Raw genomic sequence first — 23,381 nt, 5'->3', positions numbered from 1 at the left:
CCAATGCTTCCATAAATTTGATCGTGGTTTACAATTATAGCTTTCATACCTGTTTTGTTTACTTGGGAGTATCCCTCTAGAAAAAGAGTCAAAGAAACGGCAGCGATTTAAATAAAGATTCCTACAGTACCCTACCTATTAAATAAAATCGCAAAAAGAAACTAGAAGAAAAAAAGCAATGTTGCATCAGACTGCTTGTCGTTTTGTAGTTAGATCTCCAAGTTTTTGGAATGCCCCAAATTCCACTTGAGCATCCAAATCTGGATCAATACCAGCAAAAACATCTCTGAAGAGGGTTCTAGAACCATGCCAAATGTGTCAAAAGAAGAAAAGTAGAGCAAATGAAGCATGTCCAAACGTAAACCAACCTCTTGGACTGCTACGAAAAACACCATAGGATTTCAAAGTCGCACGATCTAATTCTAAAATCTAACCCAATTGAGCTCGTCTAGCATATTTTTTCACAGTTGCGGGATCACTATAACTCACTCCGTTGAGCTCACCACCATAAAAATCAACAGTTACACCTACTTGTTCGACACTATATTTTGATTATGCCCTTCTAAATGGGACGTCGGCTCTAACAATTCCGTCTCCGTCTACCAAAACAACCGGAAATGTTTCAAAAAAAGTAGGCATACGACGTACAAATAGTTCACGCCCTTCTTTATTTCTAAAGACGGGGTGTCCTAACCATCCAACAGCTATTCCATCCCCATTGTCCATTGAACCTGCTCGGAATAACCCCCCTTTTGCTGGATTATTACCAATATAATCATAAAAAGCTAATTTTTCAGGAATTTTAGCCCAAGCTTCTGAAAAACTTTGATTTTCAGCCAGTCCAGCCCTAACTCGTCGATATATTTCTTGTTGAAAGTATCCCTGATCCCATTGATAACGAGTAGGACCAAATAATTCGATGGGAGTAGTTGCAGAACCATACCACATAGTTCCAACAACAATAAAAGCAGCAAAAAAGACAGCAGCAATACTACTAGAAAGGACGGTTTCAATATTGCCCATACGTAGTCCTTTATATAGACGTTGAGGCGGACAAACGCTAAGATGGAATAGGCCCGCTAATATACCCAACGTCCCTGCTGCAATATGATAAGAGGCTATTTCTCCCGGAACTAAAGGTTCAAAACCCTCCACGCCCCATGCCGGGTTTACGGGTTGGACCTTTCCGGTTAGTCCATAAGGGTCGGATACCCATATTCCAGGACCATATTATCCTGTTACATGAAATGCGCCAAAACCGAAGCAAGCCACTCCTGAAAGAAATAAATGAATTCCAAAAATCTTGGGTAAATCCAAAAAAGGTTTTCCTGTACGTTCATCACAAAAAATTTCTAGATCCCAATATACCCAATGCCAAATAGCTGCCAAGAAGCAAAAGCCAGAAAACGCGATATGTGCTCCGGCTACCCCTTCGTAACTCCAAAGACCCAGATTCGTTATAGTCCCTCCTGTAATATTCCAACTGCCCCACGAATTGGTTATTCCTAAACGAGTCATGAAAGGTATAACGAACATACCTTGTCTCCACATTGGATCAAGAACTGGGTCGAAGGGATCAAAAACTGCTAATTCATATAGAACCATCGAGCCGGCCCAACCAGCAACTAAAGCAGTATGCATTATATGAACAGAAATTAAACGACCGGGATCATTCAATACAACAGTATGAACACGATACCAAGGCAAACCCATGGAAATAGCCCTTTATCAACGAAAAATAGACACTATGTAACTTTATTGCATTGGAAAAAACTATGCTACGTACCCCCCTTTTTAGGTAATTTTTTCGGAGAAAGGATTAATATTTGTTCTATTCTGTTAGTAATAATGGAAGAATTCAATTCATAGAAAAAAGGGAAGCGGATCTATTCTATATCCGATAAGTACCAATACGCAATGGGGGTGAATCCTATTTTATATGAACCAAGATAGCTATTGCTATTGATCATTCAGAAGCCCGTTATGTATTAAATATAATTAATATAAATATGATTAATAAAGTAGGAAAAAAGGATAATAGTATTAAAAACCGAAACCCCAAACTTACGTTTCCACATCAAAGTGAAATATAGAACTTCATTCTCTTTTTCTTTTTTTTCATTTCATGCCTATTGGCGTTCCAAAAGTACCTTTTCGAAGTCCTGGAGAAGGAGATACATCTTGGGTTGACATATAGTGCGACTTGTCAGATATATCGGGCTATATGGGATTTCCCCATTTTCTCCCTCGATCGAGATATCAACTGTTTCGCTCGAAACGATTGATTGAATTATCAAAAAATTGTAACGCGAAGCGCAAAAAATAAAGTGGAATTCAATGCAGGGAGTATTTAGATTGATATTAGATTATCAAATTTTTTTATGGTTTACGTGATCGCACTAATAAAATGGAGTATCCAGGCTCCGTTTAGCAAAAACCCAATTGATAATTAATATATAATAATTTTATAATTAACTACTTAATATGATATGAAAAATTCTGATAAAAATGCTATAAAAAATTTGAAACAGGGTTATCTAAAACTGTTGCTCAAATCAAATCAAATAATTCAAAAAACAAAGGAGTAGTAAAAAAAGACGCGGTATTTAGTTTATTTGTCCTATATGTGCAAATCAAAATCGGGCAAATTTTTCCTTTTACTCGGGGTAGAGCGTAAACCTAAAAAATGGAATAAAAAAAGTAAAAAGCCCATTCAGGAACAAGAAAAAACCATCGCCATTTCAACTGAACCTCGATGAAAAAAAAATATCAATGAATCAAATGAGTCTGACAGGCTTAATCAATCGTTTTATTAGAGGATTATAATATCTAATAAACGGCGCCAAAACTAAAAATTTCTGTTACTTTTGGGAGCAAGCCCTCCCGTTATAAGTTAGAAAGAAAAACCTTCTATGAAAAAAGGGGAGGTTGGAATCGACACATTGATTTTTTCACAATTTTTGTTGAACCGTATGCACCAAAAGGTGCTTGTACGGCTCCTAAAGAATAAAATTTTATCCTAATCAACCGACTTTATCGAGAAAGATTATTTTTTTTAGGCCAAGAGGTTGATACCAAAATCTCGAATCAACTTATTAGTCTTATGATATATCTCAGTATAGAAAAGGATACCAAAGATCTTTATTTGTTTATAAACTCTCCTGGTGGATGGGTAATATCTGGAATGGCTATTTATGATACTATGCAATTTGTGCGACCCGATGTACAGACAATATGCATGGGATTGGCCGCTTCAATAGCATCCTTTATCCTGGTCGGAGGAGCAATTACCAAACGTATAACATTCCCTCACACTTGGCGCCAATGAGTTTTTTATTTTTGAGAAAAAATACTATGCCTTCGCCATCGGAAATATGAATTAGTTAAGTAATAATAGCATGGCACTTCGAATTCATTATGAAATTTTTTAGATAAAAATAATTAGATTATATATTGAAAGAGTAGTATGAGATAAGGAAGAGGTATTTCAAATGATATCTTACCTATTTGGGCACATTTCAGCGTCACAAACTTTGTTTTCACACCGGAAGCTTATTTACAAATTTATAAAAAAAAAAAGACACTTCGGGATTGCTGAATCAAAAAAAATGATATATAAAGCAACAGAACCATCATAGTATTTTTTTAACTTCTACAAAAAAAGAAGGATGGTAATTGGATGATTTTTGGATCTGCGTAAAATACAACCTATATTTTGTTTTCTTTCGCAAAAGGAAAGGTAAAAAAAGTCAATTCCATAGTGGAGCCGTATGCAATGCACAAAAAAGCCTGTACGGTTATTCAATTTTCTCTGTGTTTTTTTTTATCCCGCCTCATTCTGCGAAATAGAAACTATATCATCAGGGTAATGATCCATCAACCCGCAAGTTCGTTTGATGAGGCACAAACGGGAGAATTTATCTTGGAAGCGGAAGAATTACTAAAACTTTGCGAAACCATCACAAGGGTTTATGTACAAAGAACGGGCAAACCTATATGGGTTGTATCTGAAGACATGGAAAGGGATGTTTTTATGTCAGCAACAGAAGCCCAAACTCATGGAATTGTTGATCTTGTAGCGGTTCAATAAAACATAGGAGCGATTTCATACAAATCTACAATTTCTAATTTTATATCTTTTTAGATTAAAGGTTTACTTTCATATTCTCTTCAGTATTTTTTTGATATTGAAGAGAATCTTGATAGAGAAGTAATTCAGAATTAGCCGGTTAGAACTAATCTAAACCAGCCCATTATTTATATGATTCCGTATGCCAACCATTAAACAACTTATTAGAAATACAAGACAGCCAATCCAAAACGTCACAAAATCCCCAGCGCTTCGGGGATGCCCTCAGCGACGAGGAACATGTACTCGGGTGTATGTGCGACTCGTTTAGATCATAGACTGAGACATAAAAAGGAAATTCTTTTTGAAATATCACAGATCAGTACCTGTGAATAAAATAGAATGGAGGAACTCGATTCATTATTTAAAAAATATAGATCGTTCATATATTCTATTGTGTCTGAAACTTATGGTTTACATTGGTGCAAATCCAACCAACTCCATTTTTTAGAAAACCCCCAATGATAACAAATGATTATCCATTAAGCGGGGGAAATTCCATTTTTTAGAAAAAGATTCCACTCTGAAAAGAAAAGAACGGACTAACAGGGTAAATGACCAAATCAATTTTCAAAATGAAATACCGTTACTGTATAAAGGGGATCTCATTGTGAAAGACCTATTACTGGAATATTCATGGGGTAGAGCCAAAGAATGTGAATTGTGCAAGTTACCAATAGTATTGATTAATTAAAAGAAGGAGCTCCGGTGTATAGAGAGGACCTCACCGTTTTAGAAGTAACCATAGAAACGATGGAACCCACTATTTATCCAATTCTATTTCTATTTACTACTTTTGTAGTTATTCTATTTTTTTATATCAAGGGAATTTATCCTTTCAAAGCAAAGGAAAATACCTAGCAAAAAATAGTGGTGGGGAAGTTTAGAGTAGCAAAAGCCATTGGAATTTTTTTTATACATTGGAATAATTCGTTTGATTATTAATAGACTAGTACAGGGGAAAAGAATAACTAAAAAAAGAATTAGTTATTCATCAAAGTTTGATTTATTCAATGACTAGAATTAAACGCGGATATATAGCTCGGAGGCGTAGAACAAAACTTCGTTTATTTGCATCAAGCTTCCGAGGGGCTCATTCACGACTTACACGAACTATGATTCAACAGAGAATAAGAGCTTTAGTTTCGGCTCATCGGGATAGGGGTAAAAGAAAAAGAGATTTTCGCCGTTTATGGATCACTCGAATAAATGCCGTAATTCACGAAATGGGGGTATTCTATAGTTATAACCAATTCATACACAATCTGTACAAGAAGCAATTACTTCTTAATCGGAAAATACTTGCACAAATAGCTCTATTAAATAGGAGTTGTCTTTATAGAATTTCGAATGACATAAAAAATAAGGGGATTGGAAGAAACCCACGAAATTTTTTGAAATAGAGTTCTAAGGAGAATGAGCTCGGGGAAGGTAGAGTAGAAATTAGTATTATAAAAAAATCGTCAAACCAAAACATTCATCTCTTTTTTAATTCCTTCAGATTGGAATTGTTATTCAATTCAAGAATAAGTCTATTTTTTTCTGGTTCTAAGGCTAGTAGTTCTAGGGGTCGACTCACTTCTTTCAAATTGTTTCTGATTATTAAGAAAAGGTAACAAAGATAAAATATGAGCTTGTTTTATAGCAATAGTGATTAATCGTTGTTGTTTTAAAGTCACTCTATTAACCCGTCTAGATAATATTTTTCCTTGTTCACTAATAAATCGACTAATTAAACACATGTTTCTATAATCAATTAGATCCCCCGATTGGATCGGGGGCAAACGCCTACGAAAAGATCGCTTGGATTTAGTAAAAAGTCGCTTAGATTTATTCATAATTTTTTATTCCTTATCTCTAAAATCCTATTTTGGTCGGATCAAAATAAAAACGATTGCTATTTCTATATAGGATAGAGTTTCTATATAGAATTAAAAATATAGGATTAGATTTCTTTCTATTGATTTATTTGTTTATATTTATATATATGTAATAATATATAGATACGAGCATTATTCCGGTTCCTAAAATAAAAGTTGACATACAAACACTCAATTTGATCTATTTCTTGATTTCGCCGTGAATTGTATGCTTATAACAATAAAAGTTGAGATACAAACACTCAATTTGATCTATTTCCTGAACCCTCGTTTTTATGACCTCCCCCCCTTTTTCTAATTAATATTTTATAATATATTAGAAAAAGGGGGGAGTCCCCGGTCGTTGATTGTATCTCTAAAATTTTCACCCCTTTCTGTTGTTAATAACTAGAATTAAAAAAGGGAAATGTTAATGCATCCGGAAATAAACGATTAATCTCTATTAATAAACCTGCTAATGAACGTAACCATAGAGTACTTAGTATCGGTGCTATGGAAAGATATGTTTTTAGATCTCGCATTTGAAATCCTCCTTCTTTCTTCTTTATTGTATTACATTATATATAGTAATATATATAACTACAGATGTACATGTAATTAAGAAGTTCTTGTATTTGTATACGTAACTTCCGTCCCCCCGCTTTCAAAATTATAATTTAAATATTTTCTACTAGAACCATCTTATAGATTCCATTTGAAAACGTAAACGCCTTTTATGTAAAATTTAAATTGAGAGAATTTTTGTAAAAAAAAAATAAATTTTTTAATTATATCTTTGTTATCTGATATAAGAAATACGAGAAAAAAGAATAAATGAATTTGATATACCAATAAAAAAGAATAAGGATGTGGAAAACAAGACAAGAATTCTCTACAATGACACTGTAAACCAATTGAAAGGGATGTAGCGCAGCTTGGTAGCGCGTTTGTTTTGGGTACAAAATGTCATGGGTTCATATCCTGTCATCTCTACCTATTACTGCTCTTCTGAGCAGTAACGAGCTATCTGTTTTGATCGATTTTTTTAATAAAATCGGACATACATATAATTCTGAAATTGATGATATACTACGTAGGATATAGTATATACGTACAAAATTGAGTCGGGTTAAAGAATGCCCTCTTTCTAGCCTTTTCGTTTTTTAGAAAAAAAACAAGAAAAATGCTCTTAGTTCAGTTCGGTAGAACATGGGTCTCCAAAACCCAATGTCGTAGGTTCAAATCCTACAGAGCGTGATTTCACTCTTGTTTATTAGATTGTGTCAAAATTCCACTGTTCAAAATTACTGAGCAGCAATCGGAATTAGACCTCCCGCATAGGAAAGCAAGAAGGAGGTCAGTAAAAAAACAAGATGTAAATTAATTAAAAGTCCAACTGATCACCACGTCTGTATTGTAAATAAGCAGTTACGAATAATCCAGCTAACGTAATAGGAATTAGACCTAAGACGAATCCAAATAAAAAACTTCAATCATTTCAATTTTCTTTTGTTTTCATTTTTGAAAGGGAGAAAAGAGATGTACTATCTATTCCTAGCTCTTAATCTGTATTGCCGATGAATCTGAATGACCAAAATTGGGTAATTAACATGGTAAGCAACTATTGAACATATGAAATACCACCGAAAACCTTTTTTATAAAAAAATCTGCATTCCATTAATTTCAAATAAGTCGTATTTTGCGTAGGCCAATAAATAGAACTGAGGTTATAGTTAAAGCTGCTAGTAGAAAACCGAAATAACTAGTTTTAGTAAGCATGAAGGGACTCAATAAAATATGTTTTTATACATATGTTTCTAAAGTACTTCCCTAAGTTTCAATTGAAATTTTTTTTTAGAAATAGAGAAAGATAACTAGTTCCAAGAATTAAAAAATTCAATTGAAAATTGGTGAATTATCAATCATTATAGGTGGTATGAACAAAAATAGAGAAGGATAAAAAGAATTAACGTAACTAATTAATTGAAAAACTCTTTAAGAAATTAATAATAATAAAAAACTCTATTATCTAACGTCAGTCATTAATCAAACTTTTTTTGAATTAATATGTAAAAATTTGAAAATAAGTTGTTTTATTCTTTTTTTTTAATTGACCTTAGAACCTAGAATATGCCCCTTTTTACTTTATTAAAATTGAATTTACTTAAATTTGAACTCATTCGATTAAATAGTAGAGCAGTTTTCTTCATTTAATCTATCGAATGAGACTAAAAAGAAAAGAGGTATCCTACACGGAGAACGAGATTAGTCCAAAAAATATTTATTTATTTTAACAATATTTTAAAAGATAACTAGATTTTTAAAACTTGTAATTAGCAATTTCTATTATCGTTTCCTTTCAAGGTTTTAGGTTGTTTTCTTTCGAGATTATATAGAAAATAGAGTTAAAAACCCATCACCTTTGTAGTTAGTTAAAGAAAGAAAAAAACCTTTGAATTGTGAATTGAATACAACAAAACAATGCACCCATTACAAATATTTAGTATTTTTGTTATTATTTTTATTATTATTTGTTATTCTTTTTAATTGATCCAATCCAAAACTATTCTTCTTTTCATTGTTACTACAAATTCATTGGATGAACCTATTCTACAAAAAGTAAAAGGGGGGGATCACATTATCATTAAAAAAATCTATTCTACAATTATGCATATGCAATGAAAATGAAATTTATTAATTTTTAATTCAATTAACTTGGGACAATATGAAAATTTCCTTCATGAATTATTAGAATTAAAAACTAACCTCTTGGGTTTTCATTTTATCTAATCTTTAGTTTATTTTCTAGTCCAAAACGAATAAAGGATCAAAGCCCCTTATAGATTACAGTAATTTGAAAAAGTGGGACACGGTTATACATCGACAAGCAAGAAAAAAAATTATCTAACACCCCACTTCTATACTAATTCAAATTGCGTTGCTGTGTCAGAAGAAGGATAGCTATACTGATTCGGTAGACTCTAAAAATACCCTTGGTACTTTATTGACGATCTCACAAAGATGCAATCTTAGTTAATTTTAATTTACTGATTCATCTTTTACAGAATCGATTCCCTACGAGAATATCTGGAGTTCAGTATGTCTGGAAGCACATGAGAACGTTCTTTTGCTGATATTATTACCAGTATTCGATATTGGGTCATTCATAGCATTAGTATACCTTCCCTATTCATTGCGGGCTGGTTATTCGTTAGCACCGGTTTAGCTTACGATGTGTTTGGGAGCCCTCGTCCAAACGAGTATTTTACAGAGAGCCGACAAGGCATTCCATTAATAACAGGCCGTTTTGATCCTTTGGAACAACTCGACGAATTTAGTAGATCTTTTTAGGAGGACCCAATGACTATAGATAGGACCTATCCAATTTTTACAGTGCGCTGGTTGGCTGTTCATGGACTAGCTGTACCTACCGTTTCTTTTTTGGGGTCAATATCAGCAATGCAGTTCATCCAACGATAAACCTAATTCAATTATAGAGCTATGACACAATCAAATCCGAACGAACAAAGTGTTGAATTAAATCGTACCAGTCTCTATTGGGGGTTATTACTCATTTTTGTACTTGCTTTTTTATTTTCGAATTATTTCTTCAATTAAGAAAAGAGCATAGAATAATAAAATATAAAAGAAAGAGGAGTAATTTTCTTATCCCATTGGGATGGATTATATATAATAATTATCTCTGACTGTTTATGTTTCTAGCATGACCACTCGATGAAATGTGGAGGGAAGCGGGATAAATGGCTGATACTACTGGAAGGATTCGTCTTTGGGTAATAGGTACTGTAGCTGGTATTCTTGTGATCGGTTTAATAGGTATTTTCTTTTATGGTGCATATTCAGGATTAGGTTCATCCCTGTAAAAATTGGATGAGCTGAGTTATAGACGTGAAAACATAAGAACTCAACGGGGCCCAACTCTTCCTTCTTTGTCTGATTCGAGGGGGTCCCGTTGAACTGCTAATAATCAGAACAATTTTTTATCGTGTTTTTAAAAAATGAACTTAATTAGATTAGTAGATTATGAACATATAGTATTTTTTAACCTTTCAAAGATAGAATAAAAAGGGGAATCACTTAATTCCCCCTTTTCCTGCTTCCCCGGCTGACACAATATTTTTGATCACTAGATGTATCATTAAAATTTTCAATTTGGCCTATACTATATAAAATAGAAATATAAGTTTTTTCTTATTTTATTTATTTAGTATTTCATCAAAATTGAAAAAAAAAGAAAACTACAAAAAGTAACTACTATTATATTATTAATTAATAATTATATATACTTTTAATTAATATATTATAATATATTAAAACGTTATATATATAGAAACATTAATATATATGTAAACTAAGAATAGGAATTTTTAACGAATTGAATCAAGACGGACAAGATGGACACAAGAAAAGGATGTCTAAAATTCCTTTTCTTGTGTCGAAGACTAGCAAGATAAAAAATACTCCCTATAGGCCCTAAAACTTGTTGTTTCGCCGATTTATGGTTCTCTTTTTTTTCGGCGCGTGCGTTCCTTATCTGATTTTAGTATCTAGTCAAATTTTGCCATTCGACTAGAAAAAAAAACTCTTGATTATTCATACATTCTATCAATTTCAATTGGTCAATAACGACAGAGTTACATCACACCTCTTTTCGTTTTTCAAATTTTTATTGAAAAATAAATAAAGGGGGGTAAAGTGAATTCTTCTCAATATACATACTAGTATTAGGACTATGATACAAGTAATTTCTGACATCTAGAATAGCAAATCTAAAAAGAGGCAAAAGGCTTTTCATAATTTTTTTGTTCTTTTTTACGAATTTGATAAAGCTAAATAGATAGATCTAAAAATTCATTTCGGATAATTGAACCTTCTCAAACTGTTTCTTTTTAAGAACCAAAAAGATTTGTGCCAAAACAACCGATCCTAAGAAGAACAAAAGGCCTTCGACACATAATGGATCTTGAAGTACTATTTCCGCATCCCCCTGACCAAATCCACCCACATTAGGATTACTCGTTAATGGTTGATCGAGTTTAATGGATTCGCCCTCGGAAACAAGAAGTTCTAGGCCTCGAGGGATAATATCAATCACTTCGCGTCCATTTGATGCATCCACTATGGTTATTTCGTATCCCCCTTTTTCTTTTCGTAAAATTTTGCTTATTATCCCTCCTGCCGTAGCATTATAAACTGTATTGTTACTTTTGCTACCATCAGGATAAATCTGACCCCTTCCCCTGTTTCCACCTACGTATATAGGATATTTTAAGAAGTGAACAACTTTATTAGCAGCAGGGTCCGGAGCAAGAATAGGAAAGGTTATTTCACTATATTTTTGACCAGGAACAAGACCTATCACAAGAATATTTTTTTTATTGGGGCGATAATTCTGAAAAGACAGATCTCCCATCTTTTCTTTCATCTCGGGTGAAATATGATCGGGAGGGGGGGCTAATTCAAACCCCTCCGGTAAAATAAGAACAGCTCCCACATTCAAAGCTCCTTTTTTACCATAAGCTAGAACTTGTTTTAGTTGCATATCATAAGGAATTTTAACAACTGCTTCAAATACAGTATCAGGAAGTACCGTTTGTGGAACCTCAATATCCACAGGCTTATTAGCTAAATGGCAATTGGCACATACAATACGCCCAGTTGCCTCTCGTGGATTTTCATAATTCTGCTGGGCAAAAATCGGATATGCACTTGAAATGGATGCCCAAGTTATTATATATATCATGAGTGAGACAGATATGGAGCGAGTAATCTCTACCCTTATCCAAGAAAAGGTATTTCTAGTTTGCATGGTCCAATCATTTATCCCGAAAATTTCTACAATAAAGTTAGCTAGGTCGATAATATACTTCCCTAGCCACAATTCTGCTATTTACATTTACTGAAAAAAAATCAAATTTTTTTGTTGAAATATACAAGGAATCCCTCATGGGTAAAAAGAGTAAAGTAAATACGACTTTGATTTGGTTATGATGTATAAGGTACGAAAGATTAAAATTGGATCGGTGAATCTTTTTTTAGTCGTTTATTGCATGATAAATCACTACAAGTGACGGAGATACACGATTTAAATAACAAAAAATCCAATATTTAAAAATTGTATCAAGAATGACTGGAAAGGTAGAAACTAGACCAGATAAAATTTGCTCATAATGAGCAAACCCAAAATCTTTGTAAATATAACCAATCATTAGTTCCCAACCGTGAGGCGAATGGAATCCAATACATAAATCAGTTAATAAAAGAATCGAAAAAGCTTTAATTTTATCACTTAAATTATATAGAAATTCTTGAACCCAAGAATTCCGAATAAAAAGCTTTTCCTTACCCCAAAAGGAATAACCACTTAGAATAACGAAGATATTAGATTTGTCGAGAAGTGCAAGATTGTATGGATACGATACTCATTGTGTATTTGGATGAATTGGATCGTTTCTTTGTGGATTCCTAGACGAAATTGTTGTAAATCGGTTTCTGGGTATTCCTTTATCATTTCATCGAGCTGGAATAGTTCCTCTAATTGTATGAATTTTTCTAGAACACTTTTTTCTTGAATATCATTCAAAAAAGTTTCACATTGTCTAGTATTCCACCAATTAGTAATCCAAGTTTTCAAACTTTTATTACAGCAGAGAGAGATCAACCAAGGCAAAAAGACTATAGATGTAAAATAAAAAAAGGAATGAATGCTTTCTTTTTTGCCATTTTGAATCTGTGAATTGTTAATGAACCTACCTCATTTGATGATTCTATTAGATCTAATATTTCTATCGAGCATGAGTTTCTATTCTAATTCGAATAGAATATAGTTAGCCTATGAATCCATTTTCGCTTTTGCTGTTGATTCAATACTGAGTCTTTGCTTTGAATCTAGAAAGAATACAGAAATAGACTTAGAATACACTTCCAACTTGAATCAAGAAAAAATTTGGTTTCTAGGATGTTATTCCCCCTTTTTCGATCAATGCTAATTTCGAGACGAAGAAACTCCTTTTCTATCAAATATATCAAAAAAACGAGCATAAAAGAATATATTAATATTCAATTGACAAAAAGGAAAAAAAAATTGTTTCGTTTTTTCTTCCTACTGCCAAAGCATTTAGTCTTTTAAAATTAATTCATTTCAAAATACTTCAATTGGTACACGCAAGAAGTAAGCCAATTCGGCAGCTTTTTGCTCAATTTCTCGTGTAGTAAAATTCTCATCAGTACGAATTAAAGGAATAGCCCCTTGACCTCGAATTTCCATATAAAGGACACGCCAAGCAGAAACACCCTCTTTAACTTCTATTTTGATGGACTGAATATGTTTCATAAAGAATCGTAAAAAGATGCGATGACTTTTTCCAGGAAATCCCCAACGAAAAATACGCACTATTCCTTCTTTTCGGTCGAAAAGATCATAACCACTACCCACATTCCACAAAATAGTGCACCACAAATAGCAACTAATAATGAGACCCGTGATCCCATAGAAAGACATCACAATCCCTTGTGGAAAAAAAATGATTTCCTGGGACGGAAATAACGATATAACATTTCTACCAAGATAACTGGAAGTTCCAACCAATAAGAATCCTAATATATTAGATCCCGTTATAAATTTTATCCATATAGATTATGATCGCCAACTCATATATATTAGATCCAGTTATACATTTTTTTGGAATTGAGAAAATATGACTTTTTTTTTTTTTCAAAGTAACTCTCATCCACTATTTTGTTTGTTTCTAAAATAATAACATCTCCATCCTTTATATGATCCCCTATAGTTATATACATACAAATAAATAGATTCACTGGAATTTCAGACATCGGCCAGATGATGATCCATTTTTCAAAAGAGTGCAAGTTTTTTTACATTTACACACGCATAAGAGTTTTTTTATTTATGTTTGTAGGAATTTATGTGTTATACAATATTCTACCAAATGGGTCTTATCGAATCGAATCGAATCGAAGTTTTTAAAATAAAAAAGGGGTGATACGATTAGGTTTCAGCCGATCTAAAAAATCTTATTTTTTTGAATATGAAGAAATAAAGAAGCCATTGCAATTGCCGGAAAGACTAGGCCTACTAAAGGCACAAAAATAGAGGGTAAGTTATTGAAAGTTGTCATAAAATGGGTACCACAATTTAATATTTGTACCTGTTATTGTTATATTCTGAATTCTAAAGATATCTTAGAATATCTTGTATTTTTTTATTTCTATTATATATATTATATAATTATACTAAGTATCTTTAAGTAAATATATATCTAATACTAATATACAACCTAATAGAAATAGAATAAAAAAATAGGTACAAGAAACGCCAAACTAAATAAATAGACTAATTCATCTTTCAAAACCAAATAGATGTATCATAATCCCCTTGTTAGATTGATTATTCTTTTTCTCTTATATCTTATAATAGTCATTAACAAGCAAGGGAGGAAAATAAACTTTTTTGTATTTGTCTAGTCTAATTTGAACTTTAAAAAAAATTCACTTTTTATCTTGTTAATAGAGGTTTACTGAGTAGTAAACAAGAATATCGATTAAAAAAATGATTCGAAAGAAAAATGCTTTTTTCAGGGTTTTCATTTAATTCTGATAAACGAACCGTTCTATTTGATTTAATTTTTGTTCAAAGGAAAAAAAGCATGGAGCTGAAATAACTCGCTCAGAACACCTTTTAAAATATTACGTGGTACAATTATGATTAGAATATGAATACAAATGTAAAAAAAAAAATGATATAGAATTCTGTAGAAAAAAGAAAAAACCTTATAAGCTGGTCATACCATTTGGTTATATTGACAATTTTAAAAAACTGATCATACTATGATCATAGTATGATGGCGGTTGAGCAAGTATGCCCTCATCGTCTAGTGGTTCAGGACATCTCTCTTTCAAGGAGGCAGCGGGGATTCGACTTCCCCTGGGGGTAGGGTACTACGAAAGGAAGTTGATCATGGATTATCCATAAAGTTAGAATAGTTTCTTCCTAGGTCGATGCCCGAGCGGTTAATGGGGACGGACTGTAAATTCGTTGGCAATATGCCTACGCTGGTTCAAATCCAGCTCGGCCCAATAATTCGCTGTCTACATAACCCTTTTTGTTTTGCATAAATGACAGAGAAGGGTAAGAAAAAAGGTCAAATTTCAGGGTATAGTTCGACTTTACTTTTTCTTTATTTCTTGTGTTTAGTTATTTTTTTTTCATAAAAAATTTCGAAATGAATAGAGTCGGGAAAATAATCTATTTTTTTTGTAAAAAATAGATTATCAATCGATTTGATAATAATGCAAGGATTACCCAGTAATGCGTCTTGCTCTCACTAAAGTGATATCCATATAGATATCAATATATCACTTGTTACTTTCGTTGTTACAAAACAAAAATTTGAATTTCAAATTGAAATGATTAAAATGAAATCGTAAGAAGGAATATGTAAGCTACCCACTTGATTTCCATGGGATTGTAGTTCAATTGGTCAGAGCACCGCCCTATCAAGGCGGAAGCTGCGGGTTAGAGCCCCGTCAGTCCCGGCGGATTCAATACATCAACTCCCCTTTTTGTTTCTGGGCAAGGGGATGAAAATGGTTTCATTTATCTTTTTGTTTTCTTTTTTTTTTCATAAAGCAAAAGAAAGGGTCGATTATTTTAACGTGGGTAGAGAGACATATGTAAATTAATTATAATTTATGTAAATTAACTATAATTATTGAGAACACTCAACACTTCAATAAAGAGATACTGTATGGAGTTTCCGCTTTTTGTCAACCGCTCTCCCATTAATTCGTGTAGGAAAATGGAATAGGGTAGCGTATAATACATTTGTCAAGAGTAGCTATATATACTTTTCTTTCTGTGAAGTCAAGGAATTTTAAATAGTTCGAATCCAACCAAGGAAAGAGGTTTTTAAAAAAATAAAGATAAAACGCGTCTTCCTTAATGAATATGCTCTTTTAAAAGATTATAGGCGATGTCGAATAAAAAACTCGTAAGACAAATTAACTCGTTAATTTTTTTGAATATTTTCGTGTTTTTATTGGGACTCGTCTTTGTCACATTCCCTTTTTTTGTTTTCCAAAAAGATGACAAACCCTTTCAATTTTTTATTATTTCAAATTGAACTTCGTACTTGTTTTCTCTATATTGATTTCTATTGTTTATTTAAGGTTCTTTAGAAACTCTTTTTGTTCGAAGTCGAAAAAGATTTTTATGATACTTCATCTGATGATTGTACAAGGAAAATAAACAACTAGGTTGTAGAAAGGAAAGCCGGGAAAAAGAATCATAAATAACTTTTTTTGATTGGATCAGGAATCTCATTATGTATTCGGTGTGGATAAAAGATCTTCATATGTTATACTATTAAATTCTTGACGATGAATTGATTTTATAGCTCCGATATTGTTATTCATGATATTTCTTTCATTCGATATCATCGAAATCTAATTAATCTGAGTGAGTTTACAAGCGAAAGATTTCTCATCTCTATGGCATTAAATCCCGAGATATTCCAAAGAAAAATAATAATAATAAATGATTAAATTATGGAAGTAAATATTCTTGCATTTATTGCTACTGCACTATTCATTCCCGTTCCTACTGCTTTTTTGCTTATAATTTACGTAAAAACCGTTAGTCAAAATGATTAATTTGAATAAAATTTTACTATCAATGACAATAAAAAAAAAAAGATTTGAATTTCTCGTCTTAAATGAAAGGAATGTGTTAAATTCAGTAGTATCCTAAGGGGCCCGCTAGTATGAGTATGGTAGAAAGATATCTCTTTCTACCATACTAGCCATTATAGTTATTTTAATGTATAAAGATACAAGTGAAATATCTTAATATAAAGAAATCCACCTATATCTCTCTTTTTCTTTATAAACGTATGAAATAAAATATGAAATGTATGTACATACTTTCTCAATTTCATTTGTTTGTTTGATCCATTTAATACGGATAATCCCAATTCGATGGAAGCTTCTTCAGATTTCGAAAGGGGTTACCCCATGAATGGTTAACCGTGTAAACCCTGATATAAAAATAGAAAATGAGTCAATAAAACATACATCCAATTTCTAAAAAAAATATTACAAAAAATTGCCGAACGGTCTAGAAAACGAAAACAGTTGATACAGGTTGATAGAGTTTGATAATTACCGCAATTAGAAGTATTTCTAGAGTCCACTTCTTCCCCACACTACGAGAGAGAGGGAAAATGTAAAAACTACCATTAAAGCAGCCCATGCGAATCTTACTATATCCATGTGAATTCTGCCCCCTATTTCTATGAATATGAAGAAACTATTCCATTATTGTTCACTAATAATAGTGAAATCACTAGTGCAGAGTCAAAAAAAAGGGAGAGGTATTTGGTCACCATTGAGGAACTACTCCAAAAATCCACTTATCTTATCTTATAATGAGTTATTCTTAATTATAGAATTCCTAGTAGAATCGACAAGATGTAAACACAAGCAAACGGACATTTTTCGAAGTATCCAAGGAATCTGACCCACATGTAGAAAGAAGAAGACTTTTTATTTCTTTTATGATTTTTTATTTTTGGAAGTAAAATGAAAGGCAATTCTTAATCTAATCTAATATTTATCGAATGTTTGAGCATTCCGAGACTTTCATGAGTCTATATCCAAAGTATCTTAGGTCATTTCCAAAACTATTAATTAAATTCCCTCTCTGGCTATCCAATCTAATTGAAAACTCAGTAAATGGAACTAAATTAGTAGTGGCAAGTAAAGATTTACAGATTACCCTCCACTACTTGAATTTTTCTTTGAATCTGATAGGCAAAACTTTAGGTTAGATAATAGAACCTCGAGAGCCGGGGGCTTAGAATAACGAAAAGAAAGTATCAAGAGTCTTTTCCTACGTTTGATATTTAAAGTCTGTTGTTGAGGCGGCACCCAAATTTGAACTCGGGAAAAAGAATTTGCAGTCCCCCGCCTTACCACTCGGCCATGCCGCCAAAACAATAGAAACTAGATTCCAATTTTCTTTTTTTTTTTCATCTCCGAAAAAAATATATATATATATATATATAGATTTTCAGTCACAAAATATAGAATCTAGTACAAATCAGAACCATTAACTATTGACTGTAAATCATTACCTTATTTTGAATTAAAATTAAAATCTACTTTTTTTTCTTTCTAATAATATTAAGAAAATCATTAAAATACATTTATAACTCATCTATATTGAGTTTTTTTCAATTAAAAAGAAATCTTCTTCAATTTCAATTATAACAGTAATTATGAGTATATGTAAACCCCAAAATCAGAACATACATTACATTAGTGTTATAGAGCTATAGCTCTATAATGGGGTATTTTATCTCTCTAGGGATGCTTTTGAGGAGTAATTCTCAATAAATTTTTATATTTCAATTTTTCCCTTGACTTGAAGAGAACATTTCCTTTTTGATAAAGCACAGCATGTGCTGTCCCAAATAGAACTGTACCACAATAAAAGAAGAAAAAGAGACATATATATCTGTGCATTCTTTTTTATTTTAATAATAAAAAAATAATAAATAAAAAAACACAAGTTTTCTTACCTACTTCAATTTTTTGATATTCTAACTATTCTTTTCGGCAAATCTTTTTTTAAACAATGAAATACAAATACATGAAAAAGTAAAGTGGTTAAAAAACGTTTTCTATTTATTATATGTTTATCTGCTCGAACAGATCCAATGATGAATAAATTTTTAATGGTATGCAATCGAATTGGAATATGTAATATCATAGGTGAAAATGAAATTACCTTTTTTCTAGTCTTTACAAAACTCCGTAAGTTCCATATATCTTGGAGTTGGATAAAATTTCATGTGATTCAGTAAACAGAATAGAAATTCCATTATTGCTAGATCGAATTCTATGGATATGATTCGGTGAAGAATGAGAGATGGGATGGGATTTTTTCAATAAACGGATAAATGGGAAAGACAAAATAGATGCTTGGGGATGAAAAAGAGGGAACATCTACAGTACCCGGATTTAATCAGATACAATTTGAAGGGTTTTATCGGTTTATTGATCAGGGTTTAATAGAAGAACTTTCTAAGTTTCCAAAAATTGAAGATATAGATCACAAAATTGAATTTCAATTATTTGTGGAAACATATCAATTGGTAGAACCTCTGATAAAAGAACGAGATGCTGTCTATGAATCACTTACATATTCTTCTGAATTATATGTATCCGCGGGATTAATTTGGAAAACCAATAGGAATATGCAAGAACAAAGAATTTTTATTGGAAACATTCCTTTAATGAATTCCCTTGGAACTTCTATAGTAAACGGAATATACAGAATTGTGATCATAACGGGATTTCGGTCTATACCGGCACCATAATATCAGATTGGGTGTGTTCATATATTTTACCCTGTTTTCCCTTAATATATTCACATCTTTTGCATCTTTTGCTATCCATTTTGACCATTATTGCATAGCTTTAGGACTGTTCTTGCATTAGAGTTTAGTTGCATTGCATTTGCATCTTTTCATGCATAAACAGGTGATTTTGGAGCTTAAGGAGCATGGAAGCAATGCTGAGGAGAAGTGAAGCAATCATGAGGAGAAAGCAAGAGAGCTAAGGCTGAAGAACCAAGGTCCGGAGTCCAATTCGACTGCCCACTCGACCAGACACTCGACCGTGTGCTGAGAGGGACTCGACCGAGTGGGAGGAGCACCAGAGGAGCCAACTCGACCGAGGACCAGGTCGAGTTGGTCGAGCAGCCTGGCTATTTTGTCTTTTAGCGTTTTTAGGGCTTCCACTACTTTTTCTATATAAGGGCTTGTACCTGCAGCCACCAAAAGAGTCCAGCTTTTTAGAGAGTCAAGAACCTGGTTTTTACCTTTTTGGGAATTATTCCTTTTGCACTTTTATTTTTAGATCTTGTACCTCCTTGAAGGAGAAAAACAAAGAATTCTTGGATTTTGTTGGTTCCATATCTTTCAAGATATTAAGAATTCGTGTTTGATTCCTTCTTCAATATTGTAGATCTTTGCGTTATCTATCTAATCATGCAAGTTTCATCATTTTCTAGGTTTATGACTTTGATGTTCATCATGTGTTCTTGTGAGTAGTTGCTTAGGATCTTGAGGATGGGTTAGGCTGGGCTGTGTTTGAGGTTTGTTTGATTTGGTCAAGCTTGATTGTTGTAGATCTCTTCTAGGCTAGATGTTCTTAATGCTGATCCTATATCTGAGAGGGTAGGATCTGATTTCAAGCCTCTTAGCATCACACCAATGTCTAAGGAGCATAGATAAGGCTAGATCTAGAGACTATCATTAGGCTTGCTAAGAGATTAGAAGTCTTGTTTGATTTTTGACATATTGCTTAATGCCTGCTTGTGTAGATTCTTTACTTTGTGAGAACAAGTCTAGAGATGCATGAGTTTGATTGTTTCTTGCCATGAGAGTGGATTAAACATGTCTTAGAAATATATGTCTAGAGATTAGCTCAAGTTGTTTGAGATTTGTTGACCAAGTTAGATGACCTCAATCATAGTCCAGCCCATGAATCCCTCCTCAAGACCTTCCTTGTTTATTGATTTCTTAGCTTAAATCCTGTTGTTTGATCTTTGTTTGATTCGTTTTGGTATTGCTCTGTTTTTCTTGTGTTGCTCTGTTTTGCGTATTTGTCCAGCACGACCCTGCACTCGATCAGCACTCGATCGAGTGCTTGCTCGAGTTCCAACCCAAAACTTGTGTTTATGATTTGTGTTTGTCCTGTTTCACCCTAGTTGCATTTCTGTTGCATTCATTTAGTATCATGTTCATTACTTACCTTGCATTAGTTCAATACTTGCATTTCCATAGTTTCTATTTCTGTTTGTTATAATCACTCTGTTCCATTTGCATTTAGCTCCTAGTTCTTGTAGTTTTACTTTCTGCACTTTACATTTCATAATAGGATTGTTAGTGACAAACATCCTTTACATATGGCTTGACTTAGACTCATATGCACATCTTGATTGTTCACAAACACTCAGATTGGATTGACACCTCTTATACTACAATTGCATAAGGGGAATTGAAACACCCTGACATCCATTCATTCATAAGTCATCATTCCATACATCATTCACCACCAACCACAAAAATAGTCAGTTTCATTGCGGAGGCAGGTTAGAATTAGAGATTGATAAAAAAGCAAGAATATGGGCTCGGGTGAGTAGGAAACAAAAAATATCTATTCTAGTTCTATCATCAGCTATGGGTTTGAATCTACGAGAAATTCTAGAGAATGTTTGCTACCCTGAAATTTTCTTATCTTTCTTGACCGATAAGGAGAAGAAAAAAATTGGTTCAAAAGAAAATGCTATTTTGGAGTTTTATCAACAATTTTCTTGTGTAGGTGGGGATCCAATATTTTCTGAATCCTTATGTAAGGAATTACAAAAAAAAAATTCTTTCACCAAAGGTGTGAATTAGGAAGGATTGGTCGCCGAAATATTAATTGGAGACTGAATCTTAATATACCTCAGAACAATATATTTTTGTTACCACGAGATATATTAGCAGCTGCCGATCATTTAATTGGGATGAAATTTGGAATGGGTACACTTGATGATATGAATCATTTGAAAAATAAACGTATTCGCTCTGTAGCGGATCTTTTACAAGACCAGCTCGAGTTGGCTCTGGCTCGTTTAGAAAATGTAGTTAAGGGAACTATCTCCGGAGCAATTAGGCATAAATTGATACCTACTCCTCAGAATTTGGTAACTTCAACTCCGTTAACAACGAATTATGAATCCTTTTTCGGATTACACCCATTATCTCAAGTTTTGGATCAAACTAATCCATTGACACAAATCGTTCATGGGAGAAAATTGAGTTATTTGGGCCATGGCGGATTAACAGGGCGAACTGCTAATTTTCGGATAAGAGATATCCATCCTAGTCACTATGGGCGTATTTGTCCCATTGACACGTCTGAAGGAATCAATGTTGGACTTATTGGATCTTTATCAATTCATGCCAGGATTGGTGATTGGGGATCGTTAGAAAGTCCATTTTATGAACTCTTTAAGAAATAAAAAAAGCACGGATACGGATGCTTTTTTTATCACCAAGTCAAGATGAATATTATATGATAGCGGCATGAAATTCTTTGGCTCTTAATCGGGGCATCCAAGAAGAACAGGCTGTTCCAGCTCGATACCGCCATGAATTTTTGACTATCGCATGGGAAGAGGTTCATCTTCGAAGCATTTTCCCTTTCCAATATTTTCCCATTGGAGCTTCTCTAATTCCTTTTATCGAACATAATGATGCGAATCGAGCTTTAATGAGTTCTAATATGCAACGTCAAGCAGTTCCACTTTCTCGGTCCGAAAAGTGCATTGTTGGAATTGGGTTGGAACGCCAAGTGGCTTTAGATTCAGGGGTTCCCGCTATAGCCGAACACGAGGGAAAAATCCTTTATACTGATACTAAGAAGATTGTTTTTTCGGGTAATGGGGATACTCTAAGCATTCCATTAATTATGTATCAACGCTCAAACAAAAATACTTGTATGCATCAAAAACCACAGGTTCGGCGGGGTAAATGCATTAAAAAGGGACAAATTTTAGCGGATGGTGCTGCTACAGTTGGTGGGGAACTCGCTTTGGGGAAAAATATATTAGTGGCTTATATGCCATGGGAAGGATATAATTTTGAAGATGCGGTACTCATTAGTGAGTGTCTAGTATATGGTGATATTTATACTTCTTTCCACATATGGAAATATGGAATTCAGACGCATGTGACAACCCAAGGTCCTGAAAGGATCACTAAAGAAATACCGCATCTAGAAGGCGGTTTACTCCGAAATTTAGACAAAAATGGGATTGTGATGCTAGGATCATGGGTTGAAATAGGTGATAATTTAGTAGGTAAATTAACGCCTCAAGTGGCGAAAGAATCCTCCTATGCTCCGGAAGATAGGTTATTACGAGCCATACTTGGCATTCAGGTATCGACTTCAAAAGAAACTTGTTTAAAATTGCCTATAGGTGGTAGAGGTCGAGTTATTGATGTGAGGTGGGTTCAGAAAAAAGGGGGTTCAAGTTATAACCCAGAAATAATTCGTGTATATATTTCACAGAAACGTGAAATCAAAGTAGGTGATAAAGTAGCGGGAAGACATGGAAATAAAGGTATCATTTCAAAAAATTTGCCTAGACAGGATATACCTTATTTGCAAGACGGGAAACCCGTAGATATGGTCTTCAACCCATTAGGAGTACCCTCACGCATGAATGTAGGACATATATTTGAATGCTCGCTTGGGTTAGCGGGGAGTCTGCTAGATAGACATTATCGAATAGCCC

At 33.3% G+C, this 23,381-nt stretch overlaps 1 protein-coding gene and 2 non-coding genes across 3 annotated transcripts; all 3 read left to right on the top strand.

The window, feature by feature from the left end:
- Positions 1 to 7,171: 7,171 nt before the first annotated feature.
- On the top strand, positions 7,172 to 7,245 carry TRNAW-CCA (transfer RNA tryptophan (anticodon CCA)). The gene has a single exon. It is a non-coding gene; the product is annotated as a tRNA-Trp (tRNA).
- A 7,545-nt stretch (positions 7,246 to 14,790) lies between these two features.
- On the top strand, positions 14,791 to 15,136 carry LOC147950102 (uncharacterized). Its single transcript, XM_087509254.1, has one exon. It carries the CDS (start codon positions 14,869 to 14,871, stop codon positions 14,962 to 14,964), a length of 96 nt encoding a protein of 31 aa, XP_087365380.1. The 5' UTR covers positions 14,791 to 14,868; the 3' UTR covers positions 14,965 to 15,136.
- A 355-nt stretch (positions 15,137 to 15,491) lies between these two features.
- On the top strand, positions 15,492 to 15,565 carry TRNAD-AUC (transfer RNA aspartic acid (anticodon AUC)). The gene has a single exon. It is a non-coding gene; the product is annotated as a tRNA-Asp (tRNA).
- The last annotated feature ends 7,816 nt before the right edge of the window (positions 15,566 to 23,381 follow it).

This window comes from Camelina sativa, chromosome 1, assembly GCF_030686135.1.
Source record: "Camelina sativa cultivar CO46 ecotype springtype chromosome 1, ASM3068613v1".
Classification (NCBI taxonomy): domain Eukaryota; kingdom Viridiplantae; phylum Streptophyta; class Magnoliopsida; order Brassicales; family Brassicaceae; genus Camelina; species Camelina sativa.
Note: the sequence above shows the minus strand (reverse complement) of the source record. Positions and strands in the feature narration are given on the sequence as shown.